This window comes from Eubalaena glacialis, chromosome 11 (genome assembly GCF_028564815.1).
Source record: "Eubalaena glacialis isolate mEubGla1 chromosome 11, mEubGla1.1.hap2.+ XY, whole genome shotgun sequence".
NCBI lineage: Eukaryota > Metazoa > Chordata > Mammalia > Artiodactyla > Balaenidae > Eubalaena > Eubalaena glacialis.
In genome coordinates, this window is record NC_083726.1 from 65,928,825 (window position 1) to 65,956,148 (window position 27,324).

At 47.3% G+C, this 27,324-nt stretch overlaps 1 protein-coding gene across 1 annotated transcript; it reads left to right on the forward strand.

Moving 5' to 3' along the window:
• Positions 1-6,574: 6,574 nt before the first annotated feature.
• Positions 6,575-26,179, forward strand: ARF3 (ADP ribosylation factor 3). The gene is made up of 5 exons (XM_061204324.1): positions 6,575-6,792; positions 21,167-21,406; positions 22,223-22,333; positions 22,570-22,694; positions 23,260-26,179. The coding sequence occupies exons 2-5, from the start codon at positions 21,259-21,261 to the stop codon at positions 23,419-23,421; spliced, it is 546 nt and encodes a 181-aa protein (XP_061060307.1). The 5' UTR covers positions 6,575-6,792; positions 21,167-21,258; the 3' UTR covers positions 23,422-26,179.
• The last annotated feature ends 1,145 nt before the right edge of the window (positions 26,180-27,324 follow it).

Genomic DNA, 27,324 nt, shown 5'->3' on the forward strand with positions numbered 1-27,324 from the left:
GGGTCAGCCTCACTGAGGGGCTGGGGAAGGGGAGGGGCACCTTTGCAGCCTTTTGCTCTGATTTCTGTCCAGGGTCAATCTTGGCCCCTGGAAGCTCAAAGTATCTACCTGGAAACAGCTTTGGGGGTGGTAGGGGTCAGGTGGAGTCTGTGATGTGTGGCCTTCTCCCCCACAGTAGGAGGGCTTGAGGGGGAGCTGTCACCCTCTTCTGCTCCTTGAACATCCGAATGGACTAAGATGAAATGAACTGTATTGGCCCCCTCTACCCAAACTGGGGTCCCTTTAACTCTCATTCACACTCCTTTTGGCTGGGAAGTCCCTATAGTTTGACCACTCTTTTCTTTTGAGGGATAGCCCCAGGCACTGTGTGGAGCCATAAGACCTGTATCCAGAAGGAGACCACTCACTCCTATTTGCTGTTCCCAAACTCCTTTACTGCAGCCTGGGCCCCCTCTTAGGGAGTAATGGGAGATGGTTGTAGAGAGGTTTTTCTTAGGGAAGGGACAGAGTACAGGGCACTCAAAAGCCCTGAAAGTTGTCTGTCTAGGCCCTTAGGGAAGCTGTCCCCCCAATTCAGATGTTAAAGGGAACCCTCCAAAGGAAGAATTTTACCTAAGATTCTCTGAGCCTCTTTTTCTTTCTTCAGCAGGGGGGGTGGGAATGGATAATTTATTGTACTGAGACTTGTTCTTGGTTCTTGTTTGTAACAAAAATAAATTAAGTTACTGGACCAGTGAATACAGATGGTGATATTTCTACCCACACTTGGGATCCCAGTCCTGGATTCTTTGCCGGGTGAATTCTCCTACCCTCCCACACTCAATGACTTTTTGTATATAATGCCTGGTTCCACAAAGGATTTCAGATGGTCTTCAGGTGACCTGGCGACTTTTAGTGTGGAAAAACCTGGGCGGGGCGGGGGGACTTCTAGGTGTGAGGGACTAGAGATGTAAACATAGGCCCTATTTACATTCTCTGTGCCTCAACTCCAAATTTTGCCTTGGTCACTGCCCTAAAACAGGGGTTGGCTTTTCTTGTTCCCCGCTGTAAAGGGCTTGATGGTAGATACATTAGGCTTTCGGACTTTGTCGAAACTACTCAACTCTGCCATAATTACTCAAAAGCAGCCATAGACCGTACATAAACAAATGGGCATGGCTATGTCCAGTAAAACTTAATTCACAGAAATGGACTGCGGGACCAGATTTGGTCCTCTGGCTGTGGTTTGTTTTGACCCCTACCCTACACACCATGAGGTCACCTCCTTTCTGGGGTTTTCATGTCCTGAAGATGTCCCAACATTGAACCTGGACCCAAAAGGGCAGGTTCTTTTCTCTCTGGCTCCAAATCAGAGAACTTGGAGATAGATGCAAGACTAATGGGAAACATATATAAAGGATTCCTACGCTCAAAATTGGAGTTTTTTACTTTGGAAACCAGAAACACCAGCATGCTCTCCCACTGAATTATTTGCCTATGTAGTTTGTCTTTCCTTATTCAGAGCTCTTCTGCATTTAATCTCAATAAAACAATGCCTTTATCTTTCAGGAGCTAACCATAACTAGAGAAAACAGAATTTCTTTTATTTCAATTCCGATTTCTTTCTATTCCTAGCCCAGTATCATTGAAAACAAACAATTAGGGCTTCCCTGGTGGCGCAGTGGTTGAGAATCCGCCTGCCAATGCAGGGGACACGGGTTCGATCCCTGGTCTGGGAAGATCCCACGTGCTGCGGAGCCACTAAGCCCGTGCGCCACAGCTACTGAGCCTGCGCTCTAGAGCCCGCGAGCCACAACTACTGAGCCTGCGTGCCACAACTACTGAAGCCTGCGCGCCTAGAGCCTGTGCTCCGCTCCACAACAAGAGAAGCCACCACAATGAGAAGCCCGCACACCACAATGAAGAGTAACCCCCGCTTGCCGCAACTAGAGAAAGCCCGTGCACAGCAACGAAGACCCAACGCAGCCAAAAATTTAAAAATAAATAAATAAATAAATGCAATAAATGAATTTATTAAAAAAAAGAAAAGAAAATAAACAGTTATCTTTCAATTCAGAAAAGGAATCTGCATCACAAATTTAGAACTTTACAAATAACAATATTTATGGAGTTACAAGATGCTGACTCTATCAGGTCATCTCCTTGGCTAGGGGATGTAGAAATAGTCCTTTTCACTCCTCTAGGCAATAGCTATATCTGCTACCCAAATTACCCTCAAAATCAGGTGAAATGACAGTAGCATCAGGGTAGCAAGAACCGCAAGGGGTGTTGGTTTAGGGCAGTAGTTTATGGCAAAACTTTATGTCCTGAATTTCTGCTTGTGCACTGAGAATTCTTGATTTGGAAATTTGATGGAGGTAGGCTTTAGGCACTGACTGAGCCTAACGTATGTATGGGATAGTTGGGGAGAGAGGGATGCAGCTAGAATACACACAGGATATGAGAGAGAACAATGATAAGGAATATCCAGAATGGGAATTTCTCACACTCAGGAAGAGGGAGGAGAATGTCCAATGAAATCACAGCAGGAATATTTCAGTTTTTCCCCTATTTCCTTCCTCTGTGCTCTCTTTGGCTCCCTTTCTCTTTCTAGCGTTCTCTCTTCTTTCGTCAGACACACTCTGTGGCAAACTTAAGCCCCAAACCACAACCTTGAGAAATTCCAAATGGATTTTGTCAGCAAGGCCAACACCCCCCTCCCCACCCCTGCTCCCGGCACACGCTCTGGGCTCGGGCCCAGGCCTGGGGTCAGTGACGGGAGTGGGAGTGTGCAACCCACAGAGCGGGTGGCTAAAATTTCAGCTTTAGTTAGCGCCAATGGCAGCCAGAGGGAGGGAGAAAGACTGATGAACTGTAAGTCAGGCCTCTTGGCCTCCTTCAGCTCTGGACAGAGCTCTTCTTCCCTTAGCTTTTCAAGTGGCTGGGGAGCTGGGGAGTGGCACTGGCTGGCTTATTGCCAGCTGAGCAGCATCCCTCCTGTCTGTGCTCCTCTTTGCTCCATGGGAAGTGCCCAGTAATGCTGCAACAGACACTTTCCTCTCCAGACTCTAGACGGTGAAGGATAGAAGGGCTGGGAGATTCTCCAGTTCCATTCAACAGTTCTGACTCAAATATCATGGTACTTGCTGCTAACCATACTAGACTGTCACCATTTCCATCCTTCTGTCACACCTGGATCCAACCTTGAGAGGATCTGAAGACTTTGGCAGGAACATTGACAGGTGTCACCTCCTGTCAGAGTCCCACAAGGCATGTTGGTATGGTTGAGGCACTAGCAAGGGCAGTGGCAAAGCATAATTTTGGCGATCAGTGTGTGGGCATAACCTGGTGGGGTGTGCCTAGAAAATTCTTGGAAAAGAAATGAAAAGAGTAATCATGTGGAGGTATCACAGGGCCCACTCTAGGAGTCTGTAATAACACTGGAGGAGTCTTCTGCCATTTAAAACAGAGAGCTTAGGAGGGCAAAGGCCCTTAATGGCAATAGCCCAGGATGGATACAACTCTCTTTGCTATAAACATGATCCTTGTTATCCATCTCACCCTTCACCATCTTTTCTTTTCTTTTATTGGAGTATAGTTGATTTACACTGTTGTGTTAGTTTCAAGTGAACAGCAAAGTGATTCAGTTATATGTATACATATATTCATTCTTTTTCAGATTCTTTTCTCATATAGGTTATCACAGAATATTGAGTAGAGTTCCCTATGCTATACATTAGGTCCTTGTTGGTTACCTATCTTACATATAGTAGTGTGGGGACTCCCCTGGTGGTGCAGTTGTTAAGAATCCGCCTGCCAAGGCAGGGGACACAGGTTCAATCCCTGGTCCAGAAAGATCCCACATGCCACGGAGCAGCTAAGCCCGTGCGCCACAACTACTGAGCCTGCGCTCTAGAGCCCGCGAGCCACAACTATGGAGCCCGTGTGCCACAACTACTGAAGCCTGCGCGCCTAGAGCTTGTGCTCTGCAACAAGAGAAGCCACCACAATGAGAAGCACGCGCACCGCAACGAGCCCGCTTGCCACAACTAGAGACAGCCCACTTGCAGCAACGAAGACCCAACGCAGCCAAAAATAAATAAAATAAATAAATTCATTTAAAAAAATATATAGTAGTGTCTGTATGTTAATCCCAAGCTCCTGATTTATCCCTCCTCCCCCCCCGCCCCCCCGCCCCACACATTTCCCCTTTGGTAACCATAAGTTTGTTTTCAATCATCCTTCACCATCCTTTATCTGTTTTTAAATAGTATCTTAATTTTATTGGAGTATAGTTGATTTACAATGTTGTATTAGTTTCAGGTGTACAGCAAAGTGATTCAGTTATACATATACATATATGCATTCTTTTTTGGATTCTTTTCTCATGTAGGTTATCACTCATCCTTCACCATCTTAAATTAAGGGCCTCTTGACTTCACATTCTAGGGTTGTGTTATTCTTCAGGTTAAAATAAGAGAGAAAACAAACTGGGGGGACTTCCCTGGCGGACCAGTGGTTAACACTTTGTCTTCCAATGCAGGGGGTGTGGGTTCCATCCCTGGTTGGGGAGCTAAGATCCCACATGTTTCACGACCAAAAAACCAAAACATAAAACAATGTTGTAACAAAGCAATATTGTAACAGAGTCAATACAAGACAATATTGTAACAAAGTCAAAGACTTTAAAACAAACAAAAAAAAACCCAAACTGGAATAAGAGGAAGGGACTGGTGAATTCATACACCAGGGATTGATGGGGATGAGGGGTAGACAGAGTGGAGCTATCTACCAGTCTAGTTCTTCTTGGAAGGAGACAAGAAACAACGTAAAAAAAACCAAAAACAAAAACAAATTCAAAAAGCAACAATTTTGGCTCAAGCTTTAGGGAAGAGCCATGTGTTCCCTTATACAGATGGTCCCAACTTACAGTGGTTCAACTTACGATTTTTTTTACTTTATGATGGTGCAAAAGTGATATGCCTCGAGTAGAAACTGTAAATTAATTTTGAATTTTGATCTTTTCCCAGGCTATTTGGTATGATGTTCTGTTGTGATGCTAGGCAGTGGCAGTGAGTTGCAGCTCCCAGTCAGCCATGCCATCACAAGGGTAAACAACTGATACACTTACAACCATTCTGTGCCCATAAAAGCATTCTGTTTTCCACTTTCAGTATAGTATAGTATTCAATAGATCACATAAGATATTCAACACTTTATTATAAAATAGGCTTTGTGTTAGATTATTTTGCCCAATTGTAGACTAATGTAAGTGTTCTGAACATGTTTAAGGCAGGCTAGGCTAAGCTATTATGTTCTGTAGGTTAGGTGCAAACGCATTTTTGACTTAAGATGTTTTAACTTACGATGGGTTTATTGGGATGTAACCCCATTGTACGCTGAGGAGGATCTGTACTGCTGTAAATGAGGAGAAAGGGCACTTCAAGAACCTTTTTCCATTCTTAGCATTACTAGCGCCCTTCTTGTATCACAGCTGTGACTGTTCCAAGGCAGCTTTGCATGTCTAGACCAGCTGCAGAAATGAGTGTGAGGAAAGTGGGGGTTGGCAGGAATAGAGAAACACGGGTGCAAAATCCCCCACTTTCCTTCTAATCCTAAAATTCATACTCATCTAGGTATACTTCCTCAAACCATACCTCTGAATACTGGTCTTCAACCGTTTGTATTTCAAGTCCCAACTTCCTAACTGGCCCAGTGTCCAGCTGTTTCCTTCAGTCTCTTCAATTCTTCACTCTCCCTCTTCCCTATGGAAAAGATCTCTTGATTCTCACCCCCGAGCAACCTAGTCTTAGTAGTGAGTAGAAACACTGGTGCAGTGAGGGCTCTCAGGGGGGTGCACGTAGCCCTGATTAAGAAATGAAGCTGAGGACTTCCCTGGTGGTGCAATGGTTAAGAATCTGCCTGCCAATGCAGGGGACACGGGTTCAAGCCCTGGCCCGGGAAGATCCCACATGCCGCGGAGCAACTAAGCCCGTGCGCCACTACTACTGAGCCTGCGCTCTAGAGCCCGCGAGCCACAACTACTGAAGCCCGCGCGCCTAGAGCCCATGCTCCGCAACAAGAGAAGCCACCGCAATGAGAAGACTGTGCACCGCAACGAACAGTAGCTCCCGTTTGCCGCAACTAGAGACAGCCCGCGCACAGCAATGAAGACCCAACGCAGCCAAAAATAAATAAATAAATAAATAAATGTATATATAAAAAAAGGTTAAAAAAAAAATGAAGATGAGAGCTAAGGGGTAAGGTCCAAAGCAAGGGCTGTTCACTCATACTCTGCTCCTTCCTGACTTTGCCCAAGGAGTCCCAGTCTCCAGTGTGCCCACTATGCGGCCCAGTCCTTAAATAACAGACATGGCTCTGAGGCTTGGGATTCTCACCTCTGTGCCCACTGTCTCACCCCCATTTCCTAGCTCCCGCCTCCGCCGCCCGCAGTTTCCAGCCCCCACATCGGCCCCCGCCAGGTCTTCCACTCAGGCGCCCGCTGCCTCTGCCGCAGCAGCTGCCATGGTGATGGATCTCGCGAGAACTGCCGCTCGTCGCCGCGCAGTTCTCGCGCGATCGGGGAGGTGGGAAGTATCCTGGTCTGGGGGTGAGGGTGCGCCGCACAGCTCCTGTAGCTGTCGCGGTTTCCGGTGCTAGGTGGAGGGAAGGAAGGAGGGAGCCGGGAACGGGGCCAGGGGAGCAGCCGCGCTGAAATCGGCGGAGGGAGCCGGAGAGAGTGGAGCGAGAGCCGAGCGGAACCTGCGGGGGCGGAGGCGGCGGCCGCAGCGGCGGAGCTGGGAGCAGGAACAGGTGAGGGGCTGGGGAGGAGGGAAGGAGGGTCCCGGTAGAGGAGAGACTCGGGGTGGGAGCTGAGAAGATAGACCCCCCACCCCCACCCCCGCTCGCTCGCCCGCCCGCCCGGCACTGCTTGGCATGGGCCGGGGTGGTCCTTCCCACCAGAGAGCTCGGAGGGGGGGCGCCGGGCCAGCCACACGCCTGCCCCCGCATTTGAAGGACACGGAGCTGGGGTGGGGGTGGAGGGCGCACATGGATTTGTCCTCCGCCTCGCACAAGGGGGCGACCTGGGCTGCGGTTAGGTTCCCCTTGCCTGCAGGAGGTGGGCTTTTGAAGGGTTGGGGTTAAGGGGGAGCAAAGCAGTCCAAGGTGAGGTGACGCGGGGGCGGTGATGGCTGTTTTGTATCCTTTTCCTATTAAAGGGCTAGGGAATGTCGCTTTGTCCTACCCCTTCTCCCGCTCCACCTGAGTAATAGACCAGAGAGAAGCCTTGCTATGGTGACACCCCCTCCCCCCATCGTGGCGCAGGGGTGCTTAGGGGGTTTAGGGATTAACCGGGAACACAGGCTAGTGGGGCACCCCAGGGGCACTATTCTGGTGGAGGCTGAGCTTTCGGGTCTTGGGGACCGCACGTCGGGAAGAGGGCAGCAGGTGGGGAGCAAGAGGAGAGGAGGCAGGAGGAGGGGGAGGGGATCTGATCTTGCTTGGAGAAGAGAGGTGGTGCCTTCCTCCCCCAGGCGAAGCGGGGGCGGTCTCACAGGAGGAGGGAGCATCTTGTCACTGGCTCTGAGTCTCTGTCTTCCAATCGGCTTTCTTTCTTTAGGAAGTACCAGGATTCCCGGAACAGAAAATGGAGCCATTGCTTATACCAATGTCTGCGGGAAGGGGGCGGGGGTGTGTGGAATTCCCTGCTGAAAACGGGCCACTTGATTAGCAAAGTGGTAGCTCCTCTTTTGGGGGAGTTGCCTTCTTTCTGGGTTGTATTACTGCTGGTCTCTCTCTGGCCAGGCCAGGAGGAGTGTGGTATGTGGTCAGGAGTGAGAAGAAATAGTGAGGTCATCGGGTGAGGGAGAAATGTAACTTAAAACCTGTCTCTGCCGCGGTTGGATTGGGTCACCCCTGGTCTATGGCATGAAAGTTTTATTTGGTAGGAGATCTGCTGCAGGAGTCTGATTGCTTGGGTCAGTGCAACAGGGCAGAATCTAGTCTCTGCATACTTCCTTCCGTGTCCCTAATCAGGTGTTGACAGTCTTTGCTGCCATTTTGTCTTGAGCTTGTTGTTGGGGGGTTTCCACTTGCTATGACTGGAATGGGTCAGTGAATTGGTCATTGTACCTTAGACCCGAGTTTGAATAACACGTCTAGAAAAGCTCATTCTAAGAAAGAAGCTGATCCACCTTTTCACAGAATGGATCATTGACCGTGGATTCAGCTGGGAAGGGTCCTCCTGTATCCCATATACACATGCCTCCTGCCTCCCAGCATAGAGTTATTACCTTGTGTAGTCAAAATTTTTATGTGTATGTCTTGCTTTTCCAAAGAGAAGCTTTTTGAGTGCAGGAATTGGATCTCATCTTGTATCTCCCACACTATCTGTGCACACAGTAGGCACTCATGATGAATACAGGATGTGAATGAATAGAACTCAGCTTTTCTGACCACAGTTTAAGGAAAGAGGAGGAGAGGGCTTGGCTGTCAGGGAGAGTGCCTGAAGATAGCTGAGTGAGGGTGTAAAGGTCCTTAGCCTTTGTAATTAAGAAGTCTTGGTCTCTCCACCTTCCTAAGAGGCACAAAACAGTCATGGATAATGAAAGTAAGACTCCAAAAGAAAAATATTAGAACACAGTCATTATTTATCAGAAATCCCAGATCTCCTGCTTCCCCATTGTGGGCAAAGGGGTCTCTCCATCAGACCTAAGTCCTTCAGAGTGTTGTCTGCAGATTGGGATCCTGGTAATTACGGAGAAGGGAGCCAGTGTATGTATGTGGTGCCTGGCATAGAATTGGTGCCAGTGAATGGTAGCTGCTATTATTAAACTGAATGCAAGTGTAAAGGAGAGCAGACAGCAGGCTAGAAAGAGTGGAAGTGAAGTCTTAAGTGCACAAAGGGTCATAAAGTGTGTTTACCTCTGCTAGTCTCTTCCACTGGAGTCATAATAGAGAAAATGGACTCAGAGGACAGTGGGTGGGATTTGTTGGTCAGAAGGAGGAAGTTCTTTAAAACCAGATTTGTTAAAGCTGAATCAGTAACTGAGGGAAATTGTGGAATCTGCTTCCTCATATACCTTTAGAAATGGATGTCAAGAGGCTTGAGACTCAAAACATGTCACTGTATTTGGCTCTCCTCACCATTTTTTTTTTTTAAATTGAGGTATGGTTGATTTACAATGTTGTTTTAGTTTCAGGTGTATGCATAGTTCCCTTCACCATTTTTGTTTCAAGTGAATTTAGAGGCAAAATGGTATGGTAATTAAGAGTATGGACCTTGGAATCAGACAAAATTGAGTTCAAATCCTGCCTCTGCTAATTACTAGTTGTGTGATTTTGGTGGAATTATTTGTCCTCTTTTAGCTTCATTTTCCTCATCTGTAAAGAGTATGATAATGATGGTACCTATTCATAGTGTTGGCATGAGAATTAAATGAGATAATACATGTAAAGCACTTAGTATTATACAAAGTACACATAGTAAGCCTCAAGTAAATGTTAGCTGCTATTAATAATCACCATCATCATAGAAATAATAACATGAGCACTCAGGGCTGCCTTAAAGAGGAGGTTTACAAAAGAACAACTTGCCGCCTGAAGCGCCTGTGTAGAGGGATGATTGTTACCATGACTTTTTGTGCTGGTCGTAGGCTTACGAGCAATGAAATCTTTTTTTCAGCATCAGCCTCACAGAGGCAGCTGCTGTTGCCTGAGTGGGAGGTGAAGCTGGAGCAAGGCAGGGGCCCTGAACTATCAACTTGGATGTAGGGTGAGGATATAGGGGCTCAAAAATAGTGTTCATGTTAGAAAGGTCAGTGTGACTCTGAGGTAATGGTTGACTCTTCCGTAAAAGAGCACCCTGATTGTCCTAGGTTGGGCATTTAGTTTCCTGGCTCCCATTATTTTAGATTTCAGTTAGTATTTCAGCATCCTCCATTTCCTGGGCCACTCTTTTCACTTAGTCATATCTCCTTTAAATGTCTGCCTTTGTTTCAGAATGTACTATATTAAGATCCAGAGTTGCGATATCTGTAATTCTGTCTACTGTACCTTTTCCAACATCTATTGCAAATATAGGTAGAATGCTAATAAAGCTTTTTGATAATGAAAGGACATGAGGAGCTTTTGGAGAAAGTTCTACAAATGTTTGAAGGCTTTGTATTGTAGTCTAGGAAAGAACTGACTGAGGTAGGGAGTCTATGAAGGTGTTAAGAGATTTGTCATGGACTTCTGCAAAGGATCTGCTTGCACCATATGGACCAGAAGGGAAATGGCTCAAGATTTCAGGGATCCACCATTAGCACCGTATTCCTGAAGAAAGGTGAAATGCCTGGGTGTGCCAGATCTTAGTTCCCTGACAACCAGGGATTGAACCCGGGCCCTCGGCAGTGAAAGCGCGGAGTCCTAACCACTGGACCTCCAGGGAATTCCCATAACCTGTTCTTTATGAGCTTAAACACAAGAGTGTCAAGCATAAATGTTTAAATTTCAACATGATTTAGGATGCAGAAGAACATTTGCTCTCTATTGGAGTGGTTTTGTCCCCTGTCTTCCACTTTTTAAAAAAAAAGCAATTGAACTTTACCTTATATAAAATCTTATTTGAAGTCTGATACGTAAAATGCATAAAAGTGCTGCTGCTGTGGTAGTGGTGGAGAGTGGCGGAACATAATTAGAGCCTCTCATATAGTTCTCCCTTTCCCCCAGGCAGGCTCTGAATCCCATCCAGGGAACCCTAGGGCTCTGAGAACGTGGAAGCCACTTCTCCAGTTTGTCAGATACAGGAAAAGGATTGGAGATCACCTAAAGAATACTGTCTTCCTCAACCTCACAGACGTTTGCCATCATCAGTAGAACCGTGTTCAGCAACAAGCATATCAGTCACTAGCTACAGATCAGTCATGGAGCTGGGTGCTGGGAACATGAAACATGAATAAGGCATGGTCCCTGCTGGCAAGGGACTGAGAGTCTAGTGAAGTACTTCCCAAACTTTTTCCCACCATGGCATACAGAGAAAATGGTAATAGTGAAACAGGCATAGCTGCTTGCAACCTGAGATGACTGGCCCATGGGCTCTAGCCACCCTAAGCCCTGCCTAGCTGTCCAGTATTGACGGGATCAGTATCTCCAGCTGACCTGTATTGCATTAAAGGCACATTATTTGGGAAGTTCCAGCTCTGGGAAGCAAAACACACAAAGGTGAATAAAACATTCTGTGGTAAGTCCTAGAGTAGAAGTGTGTTTGAGGTACTAAGGGACCACAGATTGCTCTTATCGCTCAAGGCAGGTGATTCCCTGTCTTCTGTATCCTTAGGCTGCTCTATGATGGGTGGCCTTGTCCAAATCATGGCCTCCTGTTTCATCTGTTCACTGCCAAATCCATCTTTTTTTAAAAAAATTTTTAAATTTAATTTTATTTTTTTATACAGCAAGTTCTTATTAGTCATCCATTTTATACCCATCAGTGTATACATGTCAATCCCAATCTCCCAATTCATCACACCACCACCACCCCTGCCCCCCCGCCGCTTTCCCCACTTGGTGTCCATACATTTGTTCTCTACATCTGTGTCTCAGTTTTTGCCCTGCAAACCGGTTCATCTGTACCATTTTTCTAGGTTCCACATATATGCGTTAATATATGATATTTGTTTTTCTCTTTCTGACTTACTTCACTCTGTATGACAGTCTCTAGATCCATCCACGTCTCAACAAATGACCCAATTTCAGTCCTTTTTATGGCTGAGTAATATTCCATTGTATATATGTACCACATCTTCTTTATCCATTCGTCTGTCGATGGGCATTTAAGTTGCTTCCATGACCTGGCTGTTGTAAATAGTGCTGCATTGAACATTGGGGTGCATGTGTCTTTTTGAATTATGGTTTCCTCTGGGTATATGCCCAGTAGTGGGATTGCTGGGTCATATGGTAATTCCAGTTTTAGTTTTTTAAGGAACCTCCATACTGTTCTCCATAGTGGCTGTATCAATTTACATTCCCACCAACAGTGCCAGAGGGTTCCCTTTTCTCCACACCCACTCCAGCATTTGTTGTTTGTAGATTTTCTGATGATGCCCATTCTAACTGGTGTGAGGTGATACCTCATTGTAGTTTTGATTTACATTTCTCTAATAATTAGTGATGTTGAGTAGCTTTTCATATGCTTCTTGGCCATCTGTATGTCTTCTTTGGAGAAATGTCTATTTAGGTCTTCTGCCCATTTTTGGATTGGGTTATTTGTTTTTTTAATATTGAGCTGCATGAGCTGTTTATATATTTGGGAGATCAATCCTTTGTCCATTGATTCGTTTGCAAATATTTTCTCCCATTCTGAGGGTTGTCTTTTCGTCTTGTTTATGGTTTTCTTTGCTGTGCAAAAACTTTGAAGTTTCATTAGGTCCCATTTGTTTATTTTTGTTTTTATTTCCATTACTCTAGGAGGTGGATCAAAAAAGATCTTGCTGTGATTTATGTCAAAGAGTGTTCTTCCTATGTTTTCCTCTAAGAGTTTTATAGTGTCCGGTCTTACATTTAGGTCTCTAATCCATTTTGAGTTTATTTTTGTGTATGGTGTTAGGGAGTGTTCTAATTTCATTCTTTTACATCTAGCTGTCCAGTTTTCCCAGCACCACTTATTGAAGAGGCTGTCTTTTCTCCATTGTATATCCTTGCCTCCTTTGTCATAGATTAGTTGACCATAGGTGCGTGGGTTTATCGCTGGGCTTTCTATCTTGTTCCATTGATCTATATTTCTATTTTTGTGCCAGTATCATATTGTCTTGATTACTGTAGCTTTGTAGTATAGTCTGAAGTCAGGGAGTCTGATTCCTCCAGCTCCGTTTTTTTCCCTCAAGACTGCTTTGGCTATTCGGGGTCTTTTGTGTCTCCATACAAATTTTAAGATTGGCAATTCCATCTTGACCTGCATAGTGGGACCAGATTGGGGCAAAGATTTACTAGGGCTTTAGGCTGATTACTCATGGAATTTAAGTGATTTTGTAATTAGCAAAGTACAGTGTTCTGGATATCCAAGGCTATCGATGTGGGCATTGGAGCAGCCATTGAATATCAGGAGATGGTGCAGTTGTAAACTGGTCAGATTCTAAGAATAGGGCAAGCTGAAAGCTTTGGTGAGAGGATAGTGCCACAGAATGTTCCAAGGAAACAAATGAGTCTAGTTTTTATCCAGTCACTGTTTTATCTAGCGAAGTCATGTATTCTGAAGCAGACTTAATGCTCTGCTCTGACTCACTTGCTGAGGGTTGTCCGTAGGAAAAGCCATACCCTTTCTTGGTGTTTGGGTCTTTATCAGGGCGATTTAGAATCCTTCTTCACTTGGTGTTGTGGCCTCCTTCAGGTCATCCTGTACTGGAGTCTTCCTTTCGGACTAGAAGGGAAACTGGCGTAGGATTCTGGCTTGAGCCTAAATGCTGCTAGTTGAGTTAAATGGAGGCTAATTTTAGTTAGATATGTTCTAATTTATAACAAGGTCATCACTGATTGCCTAGTAGCTAAGTTCAGTAGGTATTTTTCAGGCCTTATCTTAATTTGACCTTTCTACAGCCTTTGACCCTCCTTTTTTTTTTAATGTTCTTTCCTCATTGGTGTCTCTGATGTCTCATTCTCTTGATTTCCTTTCTACCCTTTTGGTTGCTTCCTACTCTCTTTCCTAGCCTTCTTTTTTGCCCATTGCTTTAAATGTTGATGTGCCCTAGGTTTCTGCCTTTGGCCTTTTCTCCTGTCTCACTGTACACGCTCTCCCTAGATATATCAATTAAGATGTATCAGTTGCAAAAGATAGAAAACACACCTGTGGCTCAAACAATCAAAGGATTTATTAAACATATAGCAAGAAGTCTAGGTGACATAAGCCAGACACAAAAGGACAAATATTGTTTGATTCCACATTTATGAGATACCTAGAATAGTCAAATTCAGAAACAGAAAGTAGAGTGGTTGTTTCCAGGGGCTGGGGAGAGGGGGATTATTGTCTAATAGGTACAGAGTTTCAGTTTGGGAAGATGAAAAAGTTCTGGAGATGCGTGGTGGTGATGGTTGCACAATAGTGTGAGTGTACTTAATGCCACTGAACTGTACACTTAAAAATGGTTAAAATGGTAATTTTTTTTTTTTTAAGATTGATTTATTTAATTAATTTATTTTTGGCTGCGTTGGGTCTTCGTTGCTGCACACGGGCTTTCTCTAGTTGCGGCGAGTGGGGACTACTCTTTGTTGAGGTGCGGGGGCTTCTCATTGTGGTGGCTTCTCTTGTTGCGGAGCACGGGCTCTAGGCACGCGAGCTTCAGTAGTTGCGGCACATGGGCTCAGTAGTTGTGGCTCGCAGGCTGTAGAGCGCAGGCTCAGTAGTTGTGGCGCACAGGCTTAGTTGCTCCGTGGCGTGTGGGATCTTCCTGGACCAGGGCTCGAACCTGTGTCCCCTGCATTGGCAGGCAGATTCTTAACCACTGGACCACCAGGGAAGTCCCTAAAATGGTAAATTTTATGTTATGTATGCTCTACCACACACAGAAGTAGTCCAGGGGTAGAACACTTATTTTTTTTTTTAACTTTTTATTTTATATCGGAGTATAGCCGATTAACAATGTTAATCGTTTCAGGTTAATCGTTAATTTCAGTGTTAATCGTTGCTGTGTTTCAGGTGCACAGCAAAGTGACTCAGCCATACATATACATGTAACCATTCTCCTCCAAACTCCCCTCCCTTCCAGGCTGCCACATAACTTTTTATTTATTTTTTTAATCCAGCAACTTAACAGTGTTATTAAGGACCCAAGTTTTCTCAGTTTTTCTGCTCTGATATCCTAGTGTTCTTATGTCTGTCCCTTCATGTACCCAAGATACTCCAGCGTCTCACCCTTCTACATTAACATCCAAAGGCTGGACAAGAGAGCATTGACATATGTTCTTTTTTAAGATTGAGGAAAACTTTCCCAGATACTCCCAGCAGACTTTCCTTACATCTTATTGCCCAGAATTAGTGCCTAACCATTCGTGACTCAGTCACTGGCAAGAGAAATGGAATGCCCACATCCCTTCAGCTGATCAGTTTTCATACCCTAGGGCTGGTGAGGGTTAGTTCATACCCACTCCCTGCCAACATCTGAACAAAGTAGGGGTTCTGTTAGAAGAAAGAAGGGGAAGGTGGCTGTTGGTAGGCAGCCGGTAACTGCTGTCATACTGGATCATCTTGGTTCCTCTTGGGGCTTCAGTTACTATCTATGCAGATGATTCTATATACCCAGACCAGACTTTTCTCCTGAGCTTCATACCTTAGTACCTCAAAATTCACGTTAATCTAAAAACAAACATCTTCACTCTCAGATCTGTTCCTCTTATGTTTTCTGCCTAAAGAATTGCCACTGAATCACACAGGCCAGAAACCTGGGAATCATCTTTGACTCTTCTCCTCTTCCTTCCTACGTTTAATTAGTCATTAAATCCTGTGGATTTTACTATTTTGTTGTTTCAAATCTGTCCTGTCCTCTCTATTGCCACCTCTGTTTCAGAACTTTTCTTATCTGTATTACTGTACCTCCCAAGTGGTCTCTATGCTTCCAGTCTTTCCCCCTTTTAACGTATTCCCTAAACTGCTGTCAGAATGGTCTTTCTTTTTGTTTGTTTGTTTATTTATTTATTTATTTATGGCTGAGTTGGGTCTTTGTTGCTGCGCGTGGGCTTTCTCTAGTTGCGGCGGGCGGGGGCTACTCTTCGTTGCAGTGCGCCGGCTTCTCATTACAGTGGCTTCTCTTGTTGCGGAGCACGGGCTCTAGACGTGTGGGCTTCAGTAGTTGTGGCTCGCGGGCTCAGTAGTTGTGGCTCACGGGCTCTAAAGCACAGGCTCAGTAGTTGTGGTGCATGGGCTTAGTTGCTCCGTGGCATGTGGGATCTTCCTGGACCAGGGCTCATGTCCCCTGCATTGGCAGGCGGATTCTTAACCACTGCACCACCATGGAAGCCCCAGAATGATCTTTATTTTTTTATTTATTTTTTATTTTTTAATTTTGGCTGCGTTGGGTCTTCGTTGCTGTGCGCGGGCTTTCTCTGGTTGTGGTGAGCGGGGGCTACTCTTCGTTGTGGTGCGCGGGCTTCTTATTGCAGTGGCTTCTCTTGTAGCAGAGCACGGGCTCTAGGTGCGCAGGCTTCAGTAGTTGTGGCTCGCGGGCTCTAGAGCGCAGGCTCAGTAGTTGTGGCGCACGGGCTTAGTTGCTCCGCGGCATGTGGGATCTTCCCAGGCCAGGGCTTGAACCCGTGCCCCCCGCATTGGCAGGCGGATTCTTAACCACTGCGCCACCCGGGAAGCCCAGAATGGTCTCTAAAGCACGTATCTGATCATGTTACTCAGTATGACCTTTAAGGCCCTTCATGATCTAGCTCCTGCTTCTCTCTCCAGCCTCATCCCTTCCTTTTACTCACCATGCTGCATCCACATAAACGACCTCCCAGTTGCACCTGGCTTTGGCTAATAAATGCTCTCTCTAACTCAAGTCTTTGTGCCTGTGCACACTCTGTTCCCTCTCCCACCTTCCCTATTCCTTAGTGTCTGATTATTTCCTATTCTTCCTTTAAGAGTCAGCTCAGGTGTGACCTGAGAATCATGTCTGGGAATCGTCCTTTATCCTCCAGTCTTGATTAACTGCTCCAGCTTTCTGTCCCCATAAAACTATGTGCTTATCCCACTCTTATCCTCACACAGTAATCCTCTGTTTCCTAGTCTTTCTCTCCCATTGACTGAGTTTCATGAAGGCAGAAACTGTCTTCCTCTGTATCCCTGGTTCATTATACTCAATAAATGTTTAATGAATGGATGGAAGCTGACATCAGAAGCTGTTTCTTGGCTTTGGGAAATCTTTGAGTCTAATAGAATTCATTGAGATACTAATCTAGGAGTTCTTGTGTGCTGATTACAGTGCTCTTGAGGCAAAAATTTGGAAAGTTTACAGAGGTCACAAGCCAGCTGCACTAAGGAAACTAAATACAGGCAGACCCTGCTTTGGTTTTCTTAAATTTTTTGGTCTGCTCCATTGGCTGTGCTAAAAATAGCATCTCTATTAGTGATATCTCAATTTGAAGATTGTTTGGAAATAAAGCTGCACCCTGCAGTTTAGTGCACCCTGCCTGGGCAGCACAGGATTTGGGAGGCTCTGGTCGTCCTTTCCCTGGGCCCATGCAGCCTGAAGAGGAGGTGCTGGATCAGGAGTCCCCTCGGGGTGTCTCAGGACACATGCCTGCTTCAGGAGTGGGCAGTGTGTGTGGCAGACTGAGCTGTGACTCTCAGAATCCCCTGGAGGGGGAGGCAGGCATGCCTCAAGTCCAGATAACTGAACAGTCAGTGACAGCGACGGCCTGCCCCTCCTGGAGGGTGGGAGAGAGGGATTGGGGGCAGTAAGTGATTGTCAGTGAGGACACCCTCAGGTGAGGCTTAAATCAGCCAATGTGCTTGGTTGAACTCCTGCAGTGTCGCACACGGAGGAGATAACAAAGTTTGTAACTGTAAAACAGAATGTTGAGACATACTCTTTGTTAATAGAGATATGACTATGTTCCATTTTTCATCTTGAGCCACTCACCTTTAGTTTTAACTGCTTCCTGTTTCTACCAGCCCATAGAACCCTGGTATTTTGCCCTGTTGACACAGGAGTGCCATCTGTGGCAAAAGAGAATGACTATAGGCAGTACAGTACATAGGGATACAATCCAGGGTTTGTTTGTTTGTTTGCCATCTGCTTCCCAGAGCTTTCTCTAGGAATGCATTATGGTGAAAGTGAGAATTGGCTATATAGCCATAGATGTGTATTCATGGCACAAAGCTGAAAGTTGCCACCATCCTGATGGTAGGGGCAGTATGCTATCTGGAAACAGGCAGGGACAGGGAAAGCCAAGACAAGAAAGCCAACACCCCCTTTGGAATGTTCATCTGAGTCAAGCTCCTGATTATATTAAAGAAGAGTTGTAATGTCCATTAATTTCAAGGCTTTGGGCTGCCATGGGGGACACATGGTAACTACTTGAATATTTCGTTTGTTATCTATCAGCCCCACTGAGTATTAAATGGCAAGAGAAAATTTTACCAATTTTAGTCTTCTAATCCTTTCATGGCTTTCCCAAACCAGTCTTGGGGTCAGTATGTGTGGAAAATGGCCAAGAATTGACAGGAAAGCTAGGCAACCATCTGTGCATTACACAGAGATAACTGCTAGGACAGAAGAAATGATATAAGGACATCCTCAGATGAGGCTAAAATTAGCCAATGTGCTTGATTAAACTCCTACTGTGGGCTTGGCACTGGGAGCAAGGAAAGATCCAAAATAAATAAAAGGCATAGTCCTTGCCCATGGTGAGTACACAGTTAAATTGGGGAGACAGTAAATATACAGACTTATAAAAGAAGAAAAAACTCCATAACATAGTGCCACTTGAGTGGTTCAGATAATTCAGGGTGCTTTATGTAGCATGCCAGAAAATAGAAATAAGTGTAACACTGGGATCAGATTTTGAACCAAGACCTTAGCATGATAGCTTAGCAAAGGAGCAAACCAAAGGACAGTGTATGCATGTTCTGGGGCAAGGGATATCTTTCAGCCACTACTCGACTCACAGCTGGTAATCATTTAGCCAGCAACAGTTCCAGTCATGAAGGAAAGCAAGATAAATGTATGGTATAAATTCAATTCAGAATCTGGGCCAAAGCCTGTTACTTAAGCTTTAAAGCAAAGTATCATCTGGAGCTGAAGGAGATGACACCTGAGCTGGAGACAAGATAAAAACTAGGAAGACTTGGGGAAGGTCTAAATTTCTGGACGTGATGGCCGCAGAACCAGAAGTCTGACTACCACAGATTACCCAGGTTGGTGGGATCTGATCTTATTAGCTGGGCAGGTATCCCCTCCTGCCTCAGGAATCTTCGGGAATCTGTCTGCCTGGGTGGTTGAGGCAGGATGAGCAGGGAGGATGGCTAGTGGGCGACTTGGCTGAAGTCGAGGCCAAAGTTGAGCCAGGCCCTCCCCCTGGGGTGTGAGCGCTCTGGGTCAGGGGCAGGGCTCATCTGCGGAACCTACCCGGAGCACCACGCCTGGCTCATTAGTGGATGTCTGGGGAGGTCTTTGAAGATGAAACACTCCATAAGCACTCATTGTTTCTGTTTTTTGGACAAACTAGTACTTTGGACTCCAGGGGCTGTTGATCTGGCTCCTTTGTACTAGTCTGGAATTCGCTGCAAACTGAGGAGAGTAGGAAACAAACAAAAAAAACCTGAAATCGTTTTTGAAAAAACAACTAAACTCCCACCAAACCCCGCCATGCTTTAGCTTGTAAATAGGATTCCTCCCCATCCACCTTTCACATTCTTGGGTTTGGGTGCACTCTGTCTTGACCTGTTCTTTCGCCTGCTGGGTTTGGGGTGTGCGTGTGTGTATCTCTGGTTCCTAGACTCTGTAGAGGATGCCAGCAGCTGGCATATGGTGACTGCTGACTAAGCTGCCCGCTGATGCATGTCTCCCGCAGGCCCAGAGAACTGGCTGGCACGGGCGATTCTGAACCCCCGTTTCATTGTTGTTTCAAAGATTCATTTCTGTGGCCGTCCTGAGCCATAGAGAAGGGAGGGAAGAAGAGAGGGAATGAATGATTCTGATTCTGTCTGTCAGGGGCAGTGGATGGGGGCGGGGCAGATAGGCATTTTGTACTTTTGTAGTGTTCTAACTGCTCCCTTCATTTTTCCCTATTATGTAGCAGGCAGAAATGTCTAACCTGAGTGAACTGCTAGTCAGGTCAGTAGAGACCTGGGAGTTAGTTCAGCTATTCAACTACTGTGTGCCAGGTACTAGTCAAGGTAGGGAACACAGCAGGGAACAAAATAGATAAGGAGCTCACATTACAGTAGGAGGAGAAAAACAGTACAGCAGGAAACAAATATGTAACGTGTCAGATGGTGATAAATGCTATGAAGAAAAATAAAGTGGAATAAATGGTGTGGAGAGTGGTGTGTGTGTGTGTTATAGGTGGTTATGGAAGGCCTCTTTGATAAAGTGACGGTCGAACAGATGCCTGAAGGAAGTGAGGGAGTGCTCCATGAAGGCTGTCTGGGAGAGGAGCATTCCAGGCAGAGTGAATAGCAAGGACAAAAGCTTTGAGGCAGGAAAGTATTGGGGAACTGAAGTGGAGTATGCACAGGGGAGAGTAGGAGATCTGATGAGAGAAACGGGAATGCAGATTGTGCCAGACTTTATAGGCCTTGGTATGGCTTTGGGTTTTACTGAAAAGGAGCTATGAAGCCCAGAGAGGGTTTTGAATAGAGGAGCAACATGACCTGGTTTCGGCTTTAAAATCAGTCCGGCTGCTCTGTGGAGAATAGACCGAAGGGGGTTAGAGCAGAAGCAGAGGATGAGCTGACTGCCTCATTGCAGGTGGCCATGTGGAGCAGCTGTCCTGGGATGGGCCACGGCGAGCCTAGGACCTACCTGGCTGAGGAGTGAGGGGCAGCCTCTCGCCACCCCGTCTCCCAGCTCTCAGTGCACTGTTGTATGAATAGGGCACGATGTTAGCAGCTGGCATTTCACAGAGTGGAAAAGATCAGCCTCTTTTAGGAGTGCTGCTTTCTTATTTCTTCCTCATTAATTTTGGTGTGTAGAAGGACGGTGTAGAAATATAGGAAGGGAAGAAGCAGAGTGTCTTGATTAGAGCTGACAGCATAAACCTTGGGAACCTGGCAAGCCTGAACCTCGTTAGGAGTCACAAAGAGCCACTCCTCATTCCACTCCCTCCTCTCCCACCCTTTCCAGAAGTCTCAGGGGAAGGTTGGGGGAGGGAGAGGCATTAATGATCTCCCAATGCCTTGGGGTATAGTGTAGAATGTCAGGACTGAAGGGACTTTAGAAATCATCTAGTTCAACCCCCTCCATTTACAGGTGCAGATAAGGACAGGTGAAACAACTCATCCAAAGTCACATGGGTAGATTACTGGCAGAAACAGGGGTCCTGAATGTTCACTGCTTTATCTCTGCTCCCAAAGGCTCAGGATGTGTCTGAGTGGGCCTTGATCTTCTTAGTACCCTCAGGCTCTCAGTTTGTCATGAAAGAGCTCCAGCCATGACTTTAGCCGGTGCCATTAATGTGAAATCCTGACAAGCAGATGGTGGTAATAAGTTTGCATTTCTTTGCCTAGGATCAAGTCCTCCATACCAGGGACCAAGCCAAAACCTGACTGCCACTGCCCTCACTGCGCCCTACTGTCCTCAGAAAGCGGCTGCTGTGATCATGGGTAATATCTTTGGAAACCTTCTCAAGAGCCTGATTGGGAAGAAGGAGATGCGCATCCTGATGGTGGGCCTGGATGCCGCAGGAAAGACCACCATCCTGTACAAGCTAAAACTGGGCGAGATCGTCACCACCATCCCCACCATTGGTAAGGGCACAGCTTGGCTGTAGGCTTTCATGCCAACCGCTGAGCCAGACAGGGGGCCTATTCCTAGATCCCCCATCTGGCCACCAGGCAAGTCCTTGCAGTTTGTGGGGTTCAGGGAAGAATGGTTATTTAGCTTACTAGCAGGTGCTGGGGCTGCTGTTTGCCTATCTACCCTGACCCTCTCTAATGCGGGAACTTCAGCCTGGCACCCAACAGTGGCCCCCAGGCACTGAGCTGGTTTGTTCTCTGTTGTTTGAAAAGCAGGTGAAGGGCTTTGATGTTCCTGCCAGAGGCCTGGAATTGCTTCAGTTTAGATCCTTGGTGGCCCTGATCCCGGTTAAGACCTGTCTGCAGGAGAGAGAACATTTGCCTTGTAAAGGCGGCTCCAGATCGTCATCAGCAGCTGGTTCTGTATTTGGGGCTCCAGGACTATAGCTCACTTCTTGTTCTTCACTCTGCCTCACAGGCCCCACTTCTTAGCTGAGGCAGACTCTGGTGGCCAAGGTACAGGAGTGGGGCTGAGTCATTTCTTTTGCAGGAGGGAGAATCAAAAACTGAGAGAATGAATGGAGAAGGTTGTCTCACCCAGGTGATTGTGAACTTCCTGACTGGCCCTGTTCGTCCTCTTCCACTTCTCTTAGGTTTTCTTTTTGGCCTTCACACTACTAAGTCAAGGAACACCAGGTCTGAGGAAGCCTTAGCTTTCTTTCCCTTGCTAGGACATGGCCATGGCTGGGGGAAACAAACAACCCACTGGGGCATCGTGTGCAGGCCTGGTGTTTCAGGCCAAGTGACCATTGTCTGTTTTTGCCAAAGGGTTCAACGTGGAGACAGTGGAGTACAAGAACATCAGCTTCACAGTTTGGGATGTGGGTGGCCAGGACAAGATTCGGCCTCTCTGGAGACACTACTTCCAGAACACCCAAGGTAGGGCATGTGAATTGCCTATGGACTGGCATGGGTTGGTTGGGTGTGAGCAGAGAGTATGGCTATTGTTCTTGGTTATCGGTAACCAACTCTTGCCCTGCTGCAGTTACTAGGGGTGGGAGACAAGGAGAAAAGGGAGCAGATATTTGGAGGGTATAAGGAGGGTGTTTTCTTTTGGTGGTGGGGGAGGGGAGTTGATCTGCTGTCTCTGTGCAGCCCATGTTCTGCCTCCCTAGGGTTGATATTTGTGGTCGACAGCAATGATCGGGAGCGAGTAAATGAGGCCCGGGAGGAGCTGATGAGGATGCTGGCAGAGGATGAGCTCCGGGACGCTGTGCTCCTTGTCTTTGCAAACAAACAGGTGTGACATCTCCCTACCCCTGGGTTTGAGAGAGGGCAGCCTAGCCGTGGAAATCATGGGGTCTTGGGGCCCATTGTGTGGGAAGTCCCATGACCATGCTCTCAATTTTGAAAGTGTGGGAAATATGATTAGTTGGCTTCTTTATGCTCTTCTTCTTGTCCCCACCCCATCCCAGCTTTAATTAGCAACATTTCTGTCCAGAGGGACTGGTGTGGCTCACCTTCACCTCCTGTCCCTCTTTTATCTTACCTATTGTCTACTTTAGTGGAACTGCCCTCACTCTTATGGTCAGACAGACCTGATTGTACGCCCAGTCTGAATCACCTCTCCACTTCCCTGCCAACCCATATTTGGTTTCCAACTCCTCGGTGGAATGACCTTTAGTGCCTTGGATCCGGAGTTCTAGGATGATTAAATCCAAAGTAGTTCTTTAGGATCTTGCTCTGGGTTCCTACACTGAAGGAGGAGGAGAGGGTGCTAGTCTACAAGTCTTTGGTAGATGGTTGCTCTAGAAGCCTTCGAAAGATCCTGAAGCTCCTTTTTGTTTGTCTCCCTCGTGCTCCAGGATTTGCCTAATGCTATGAACGCTGCTGAGATCACAGACAAGTTGGGCCTGCATTCCCTGCGTCACCGCAACTGGTACATTCAGGCCACCTGTGCCACCAGCGGGGACGGGCTGTACGAAGGCCTGGACTGGCTGGCCAATCAGCTCAAAAACAAGAAGTGAGAGCCAGACAGCCCTATCCGACCACCCCACCCACCCCTACTGTCTCCCTGCCCCAGCCCTACCCTTTCCTTCCTGTTGCCAGTGTGGCCAGGGCCCTGGGTTTCATGTCCGCATGCCCAACAAGAGCCTTGCCGCCCCTTCCCTCCCCTCCCCTCCCCTCCCCCATCCATGACCAGTCCCCAGTCGCTGTCCTAATGATGAATCATTCCAATTTACCGGATTTAAAACAAAAACAAGGTTGTTATGGTTTCATGGGGTGCCCCCCTCCCCAAGCTCTGGGGTTGGGAGGTGGGATGGGGTATTCTCTCCAGTTTGCTTCGTTTGGCTCCGGTTGGTGTGCTCTTGGCATCTGAGTCCCTTCTCTCTCCCCATAGGCCCCTCTCCTGCTCCCCGTCTTCCTTTCCTTTGCCGCTCTCCCCCTGTTCTACATGGAAATTGCACGGGCCTCTCTTTGTGTGCGTGCATGTGTGCGCGTGTATATATCTGTATAGAGAGATATATATGGGGGCCAAGGAGCGGGTGGAGGACGTGGAGTGCAGCTCAGGGCTTGGAGCCAGGACACTGCCCACTCTCGCCTATCATCTTCCCCTGCCATGTTGGTGAGATAAAGGGAAGGAGGGGGAGGGAAGGCTGCCCCAGTCCTGCACTGGTTCCTCTCCTCTGCAGGTAGGTGTTTTCCTGGATGATAGGACAGATGATGGACTTTCTGCCACCATCTTCCTTTATCCCTCTCTCCACCCCACTTAGGGCAGGGGGGTGGCATTTATCTCTAGATGACTGTTCCCAAGGAGATGCCATTCTGCCCTGCCTTTTAGTGGGAAGGAGAGAGGAACCCACTCACTCTTACCAGCTCAGAGTGTTCAACTGATCCTCCCCCTCATCCTTAAATCTGTTCCTCAGGAGCTTTAGGTGGGAGGTGGGGATAGGTAGCAAGACCATGGGGTGTATTTGGGACCCAGGGCACTGGGGAGAGGGGCTCAGGTTTTCCATCTTCATCCTCTTTTGTTATTAGGAGAAGGTGATACACAGATCAGTCCTATTCCTGCCTTCCTATCCCCCTATCTTCTGATCTTGGGGCTGGGTGGTTCATCTGTCCTTTGTCAGAAGTTTCCTCACCCTGGTAGTTCTGCTGGTCTGACCAGAGCTGGCTGGCTGGTTTAATGAGGAGCGGGGAGTGGGGGTGACATAGCAGACCTCAGTATCAATCCCCCTGTTCTCCAGTTCTCTCTAGTCCAGGATGTGCTGAAGGATGAAAATTTTCTCTTTCCAGACCCTCAGACCATCCTGCTGTCCCCCCTCTCCATCCCAGCAGCTTTTCCCTGCCCTCTTCACCCACTTCCCATAAATGGATCTGGACGTTGGAATGGAGGGAATAGGACTCTGAAGTGCTTGTTGGTGCTGGTGGGATGCGGCGGTCTTCAGAGTCCTCCCTTCATTATGATGTAGTTGTTCAGAAGCTGCTGCTACTATGTCTCTGTCTACAGGAGGCGCTTGTCCCTGAGATCCTGGCCTGGGTCCTGACTTCTGCGGTTTCTGTGAAGCCGTGGCTTTTCTGTGGGCTCCTGTGTGTGCTGGCTGCGCCCTGAGCTCCAAGACGGCCGCCTGTAACCTTTCTGCTAACGTCAGGGCCCAGGGCCTCCACAGCGTGGCTGGGGGACCCCTTCCCAGAAGGGCTGTCCCAAGCCCCACCCCATGGGACTAGGCTTCCTGTCACCTTTGTCTACAGCAGGAGGATCAATACCCCCCAGCCCACCCCAGACTGAACTGTGAAAGAGAGGTTCCAGGGGTGTCTCCCTCAGTGCCAGCTCCTTAGTGGTGTGTTACTTACCCAAGGTGCAGCGGGTGTGTGCAGGTCTCTTGCTCTCTAGGCCTTTGTGTGTATGTGTGTATGCGTGTGTATGTGTGTTTGGTGGGGGGAGGGGGGTGCTGGAGCTTCTGTCTCATTTTAACATGCGTTCATTCCCCTGACCCCACAGATGCTTCCCTCCACACTTTTTCTTTGCCTCTGTCTCTATTTTGTCAGATTTTTTTTTGCTCCTGCTCCTGTTGCCTCTCCCTCCCTGAACCCTTTCCTTTGCCTTCTCAACTTAATCACTGCTGTTGCCTATTTGTCTCCCCTTTCCTTGGTTCTTTCCTACTTAGGATTCTTCACTCTGTACCTTTGTGGTTGGTGAGGACTTTGCCTCTTCTCCTGCCTCACGCCCTCTCTGACCCTGCCTAGGTAGATGCCAGTCCCAAATGGGTTTTTCTCATTTTAGACCCACCCCCACCTTGGTTTTGGGGGCTTCAGGGACTAGTGGGGCTGAGGGTGTTAGGAAGCAGCCTTAGAGGTTACGTAAGTGCTGCTTGAGGATCTGTCCAGCAGGGGGCAGTAAGTGATCTTGGTAGTATCCCAGGCTGCTAGGCCTTTGGCAGGGGTGGTCCTTTCTACATTCCCATTCACCTAAAAGCTCTTTTGGGATTGGGTGTTTCATTCCACTTCTGCCCACTCCCTCCCCCACTCTCCTCCGGTAGGTTTAATTTTTTGCTTTCCTTTGTTGCAGCCTTTCTTCTCCCTGGGGATTTCCCCTAAATTTCCCCCCTAAAAGTTTGTGGTGTTACAGTGGTAACTGCAGTTCTGAACTGGTTTTTCTCTTCTTTTTTCCTTCTCTGGAATGTAGACTGTATATGTTTAATAACTCACCTTCTCTCTCCTTGCTCAAAATGTGGGATACGCGATGACTGTGACCCTGGTTGGAAATTAAACTTGTTTTATGCAGCTCTGGAGCAGACCTTCATGCTTGATGTGCAGCAGCCATGGGACAGTGTTTAATGGTGAGGGTAGTTCTGCTTCTGGTCCCGCTCTCCAGACTGCTCTTTCTCTCAGCAGCGGGGTAAAGGGTACCCTTGAATGGGGAGAGTGAGGTTATGGAGGAACTTAGGTTCATCTCCACACTGCTTACTATTTCCCGTCATACCCCAAAAGGGAGCTTAAATGAATTGGGCCCCAGAGTGTGAGGGCTTCGTGACTTTGCCTTTCTAGTTGTAAAGGGTTTAACCCTGAACTTAGCCATGTTTATCACCTTTTAGTAGACATTAGGGACTTCATTAGCTAGAGGGCCCTGAACTTGGAGTGCCCCACACTACCTCCACTCTCAGATCTCCCCAGGCCTGCGCATCAGGTGCTTCCAGTTGGAACAGGGTCCCCTCATCCATAGACTGGAGTCTGCTTGCCCGTCTAGTTCTGGATTTTGGCAGTGAGTAAGCCTGAAGGGTAGAGGTCTGGGTAGTATAATGAACTTGATCCTCCTTACAGCCGATGGCCCTGCGTCACCTCTGCTTTAGGTGTGTGGTTCCCCATTGTTAGGAGGCCAAGCCTCATCCAGAGATAATGTTTCGAGGCAAAAGACAAGCCTCTGTCCTCCCATCCCACTCCCACCATTACTGTGTTCCTCTCCTGCTATTACTCAGGCAAAGAAAGGGGTGGTGCTACCCTTTCTTGGGGTGGGGGGGGTGAGGTCTGGATGAGCGCGGCAGGCCTTCCCGACTCTTTCTTAAGCTTTGAGGACAGAGGTCTTCCCAACCTGATGATATGGGAAAGGGACAGGATTTAGGCATATAATAGGTCTGAGAGCCCCAGGTACCAGTGTGAAGTATATCATTTGTATTCAGTTACCTCCCTGCTGCCTCCCCTGGTAATTCTCCTTTTCAGCCCCTCTCTTGCTATTAAAATAAGTCATCACCCTCAAGGACCAGTGCTTCTGCCCTTATGAAACCCTTAAACTGCTCCAACCAGACATCACTTTATTAACCCCTTAAGCTTTGAACACTACCCGCTTACCCCTCAAAATCAGATGATGCTTTCCTGCTTCTAGGCTCCTCAAAAGTCCTGCTTGGTGACTGAGGTTACTGATAAGTTAGGAG

What these genes read in the sequence shown, in the direction of transcription:
- ARF3 (XM_061204324.1), top strand. Translation starts at nt 21,259, where the DNA reads ATGGGTAATATCTTTGGAAACCTTCTCAAGAGCCTGATTGGGAAGAAG. An exon ending in CTACTTCCAGAACACCCAAG is followed by an intron (nt 22,334 to 22,569) that starts GTAGGGCATGTG and finishes CTGCCTCCCTAG; the next exon opens with GGTTGATATTTGTGGTCGAC. An exon ending in TTGTCTTTGCAAACAAACAG is followed by an intron (nt 22,695 to 23,259) that starts GTGTGACATCTC and finishes CTCGTGCTCCAG; the next exon opens with GATTTGCCTAATGCTATGAA.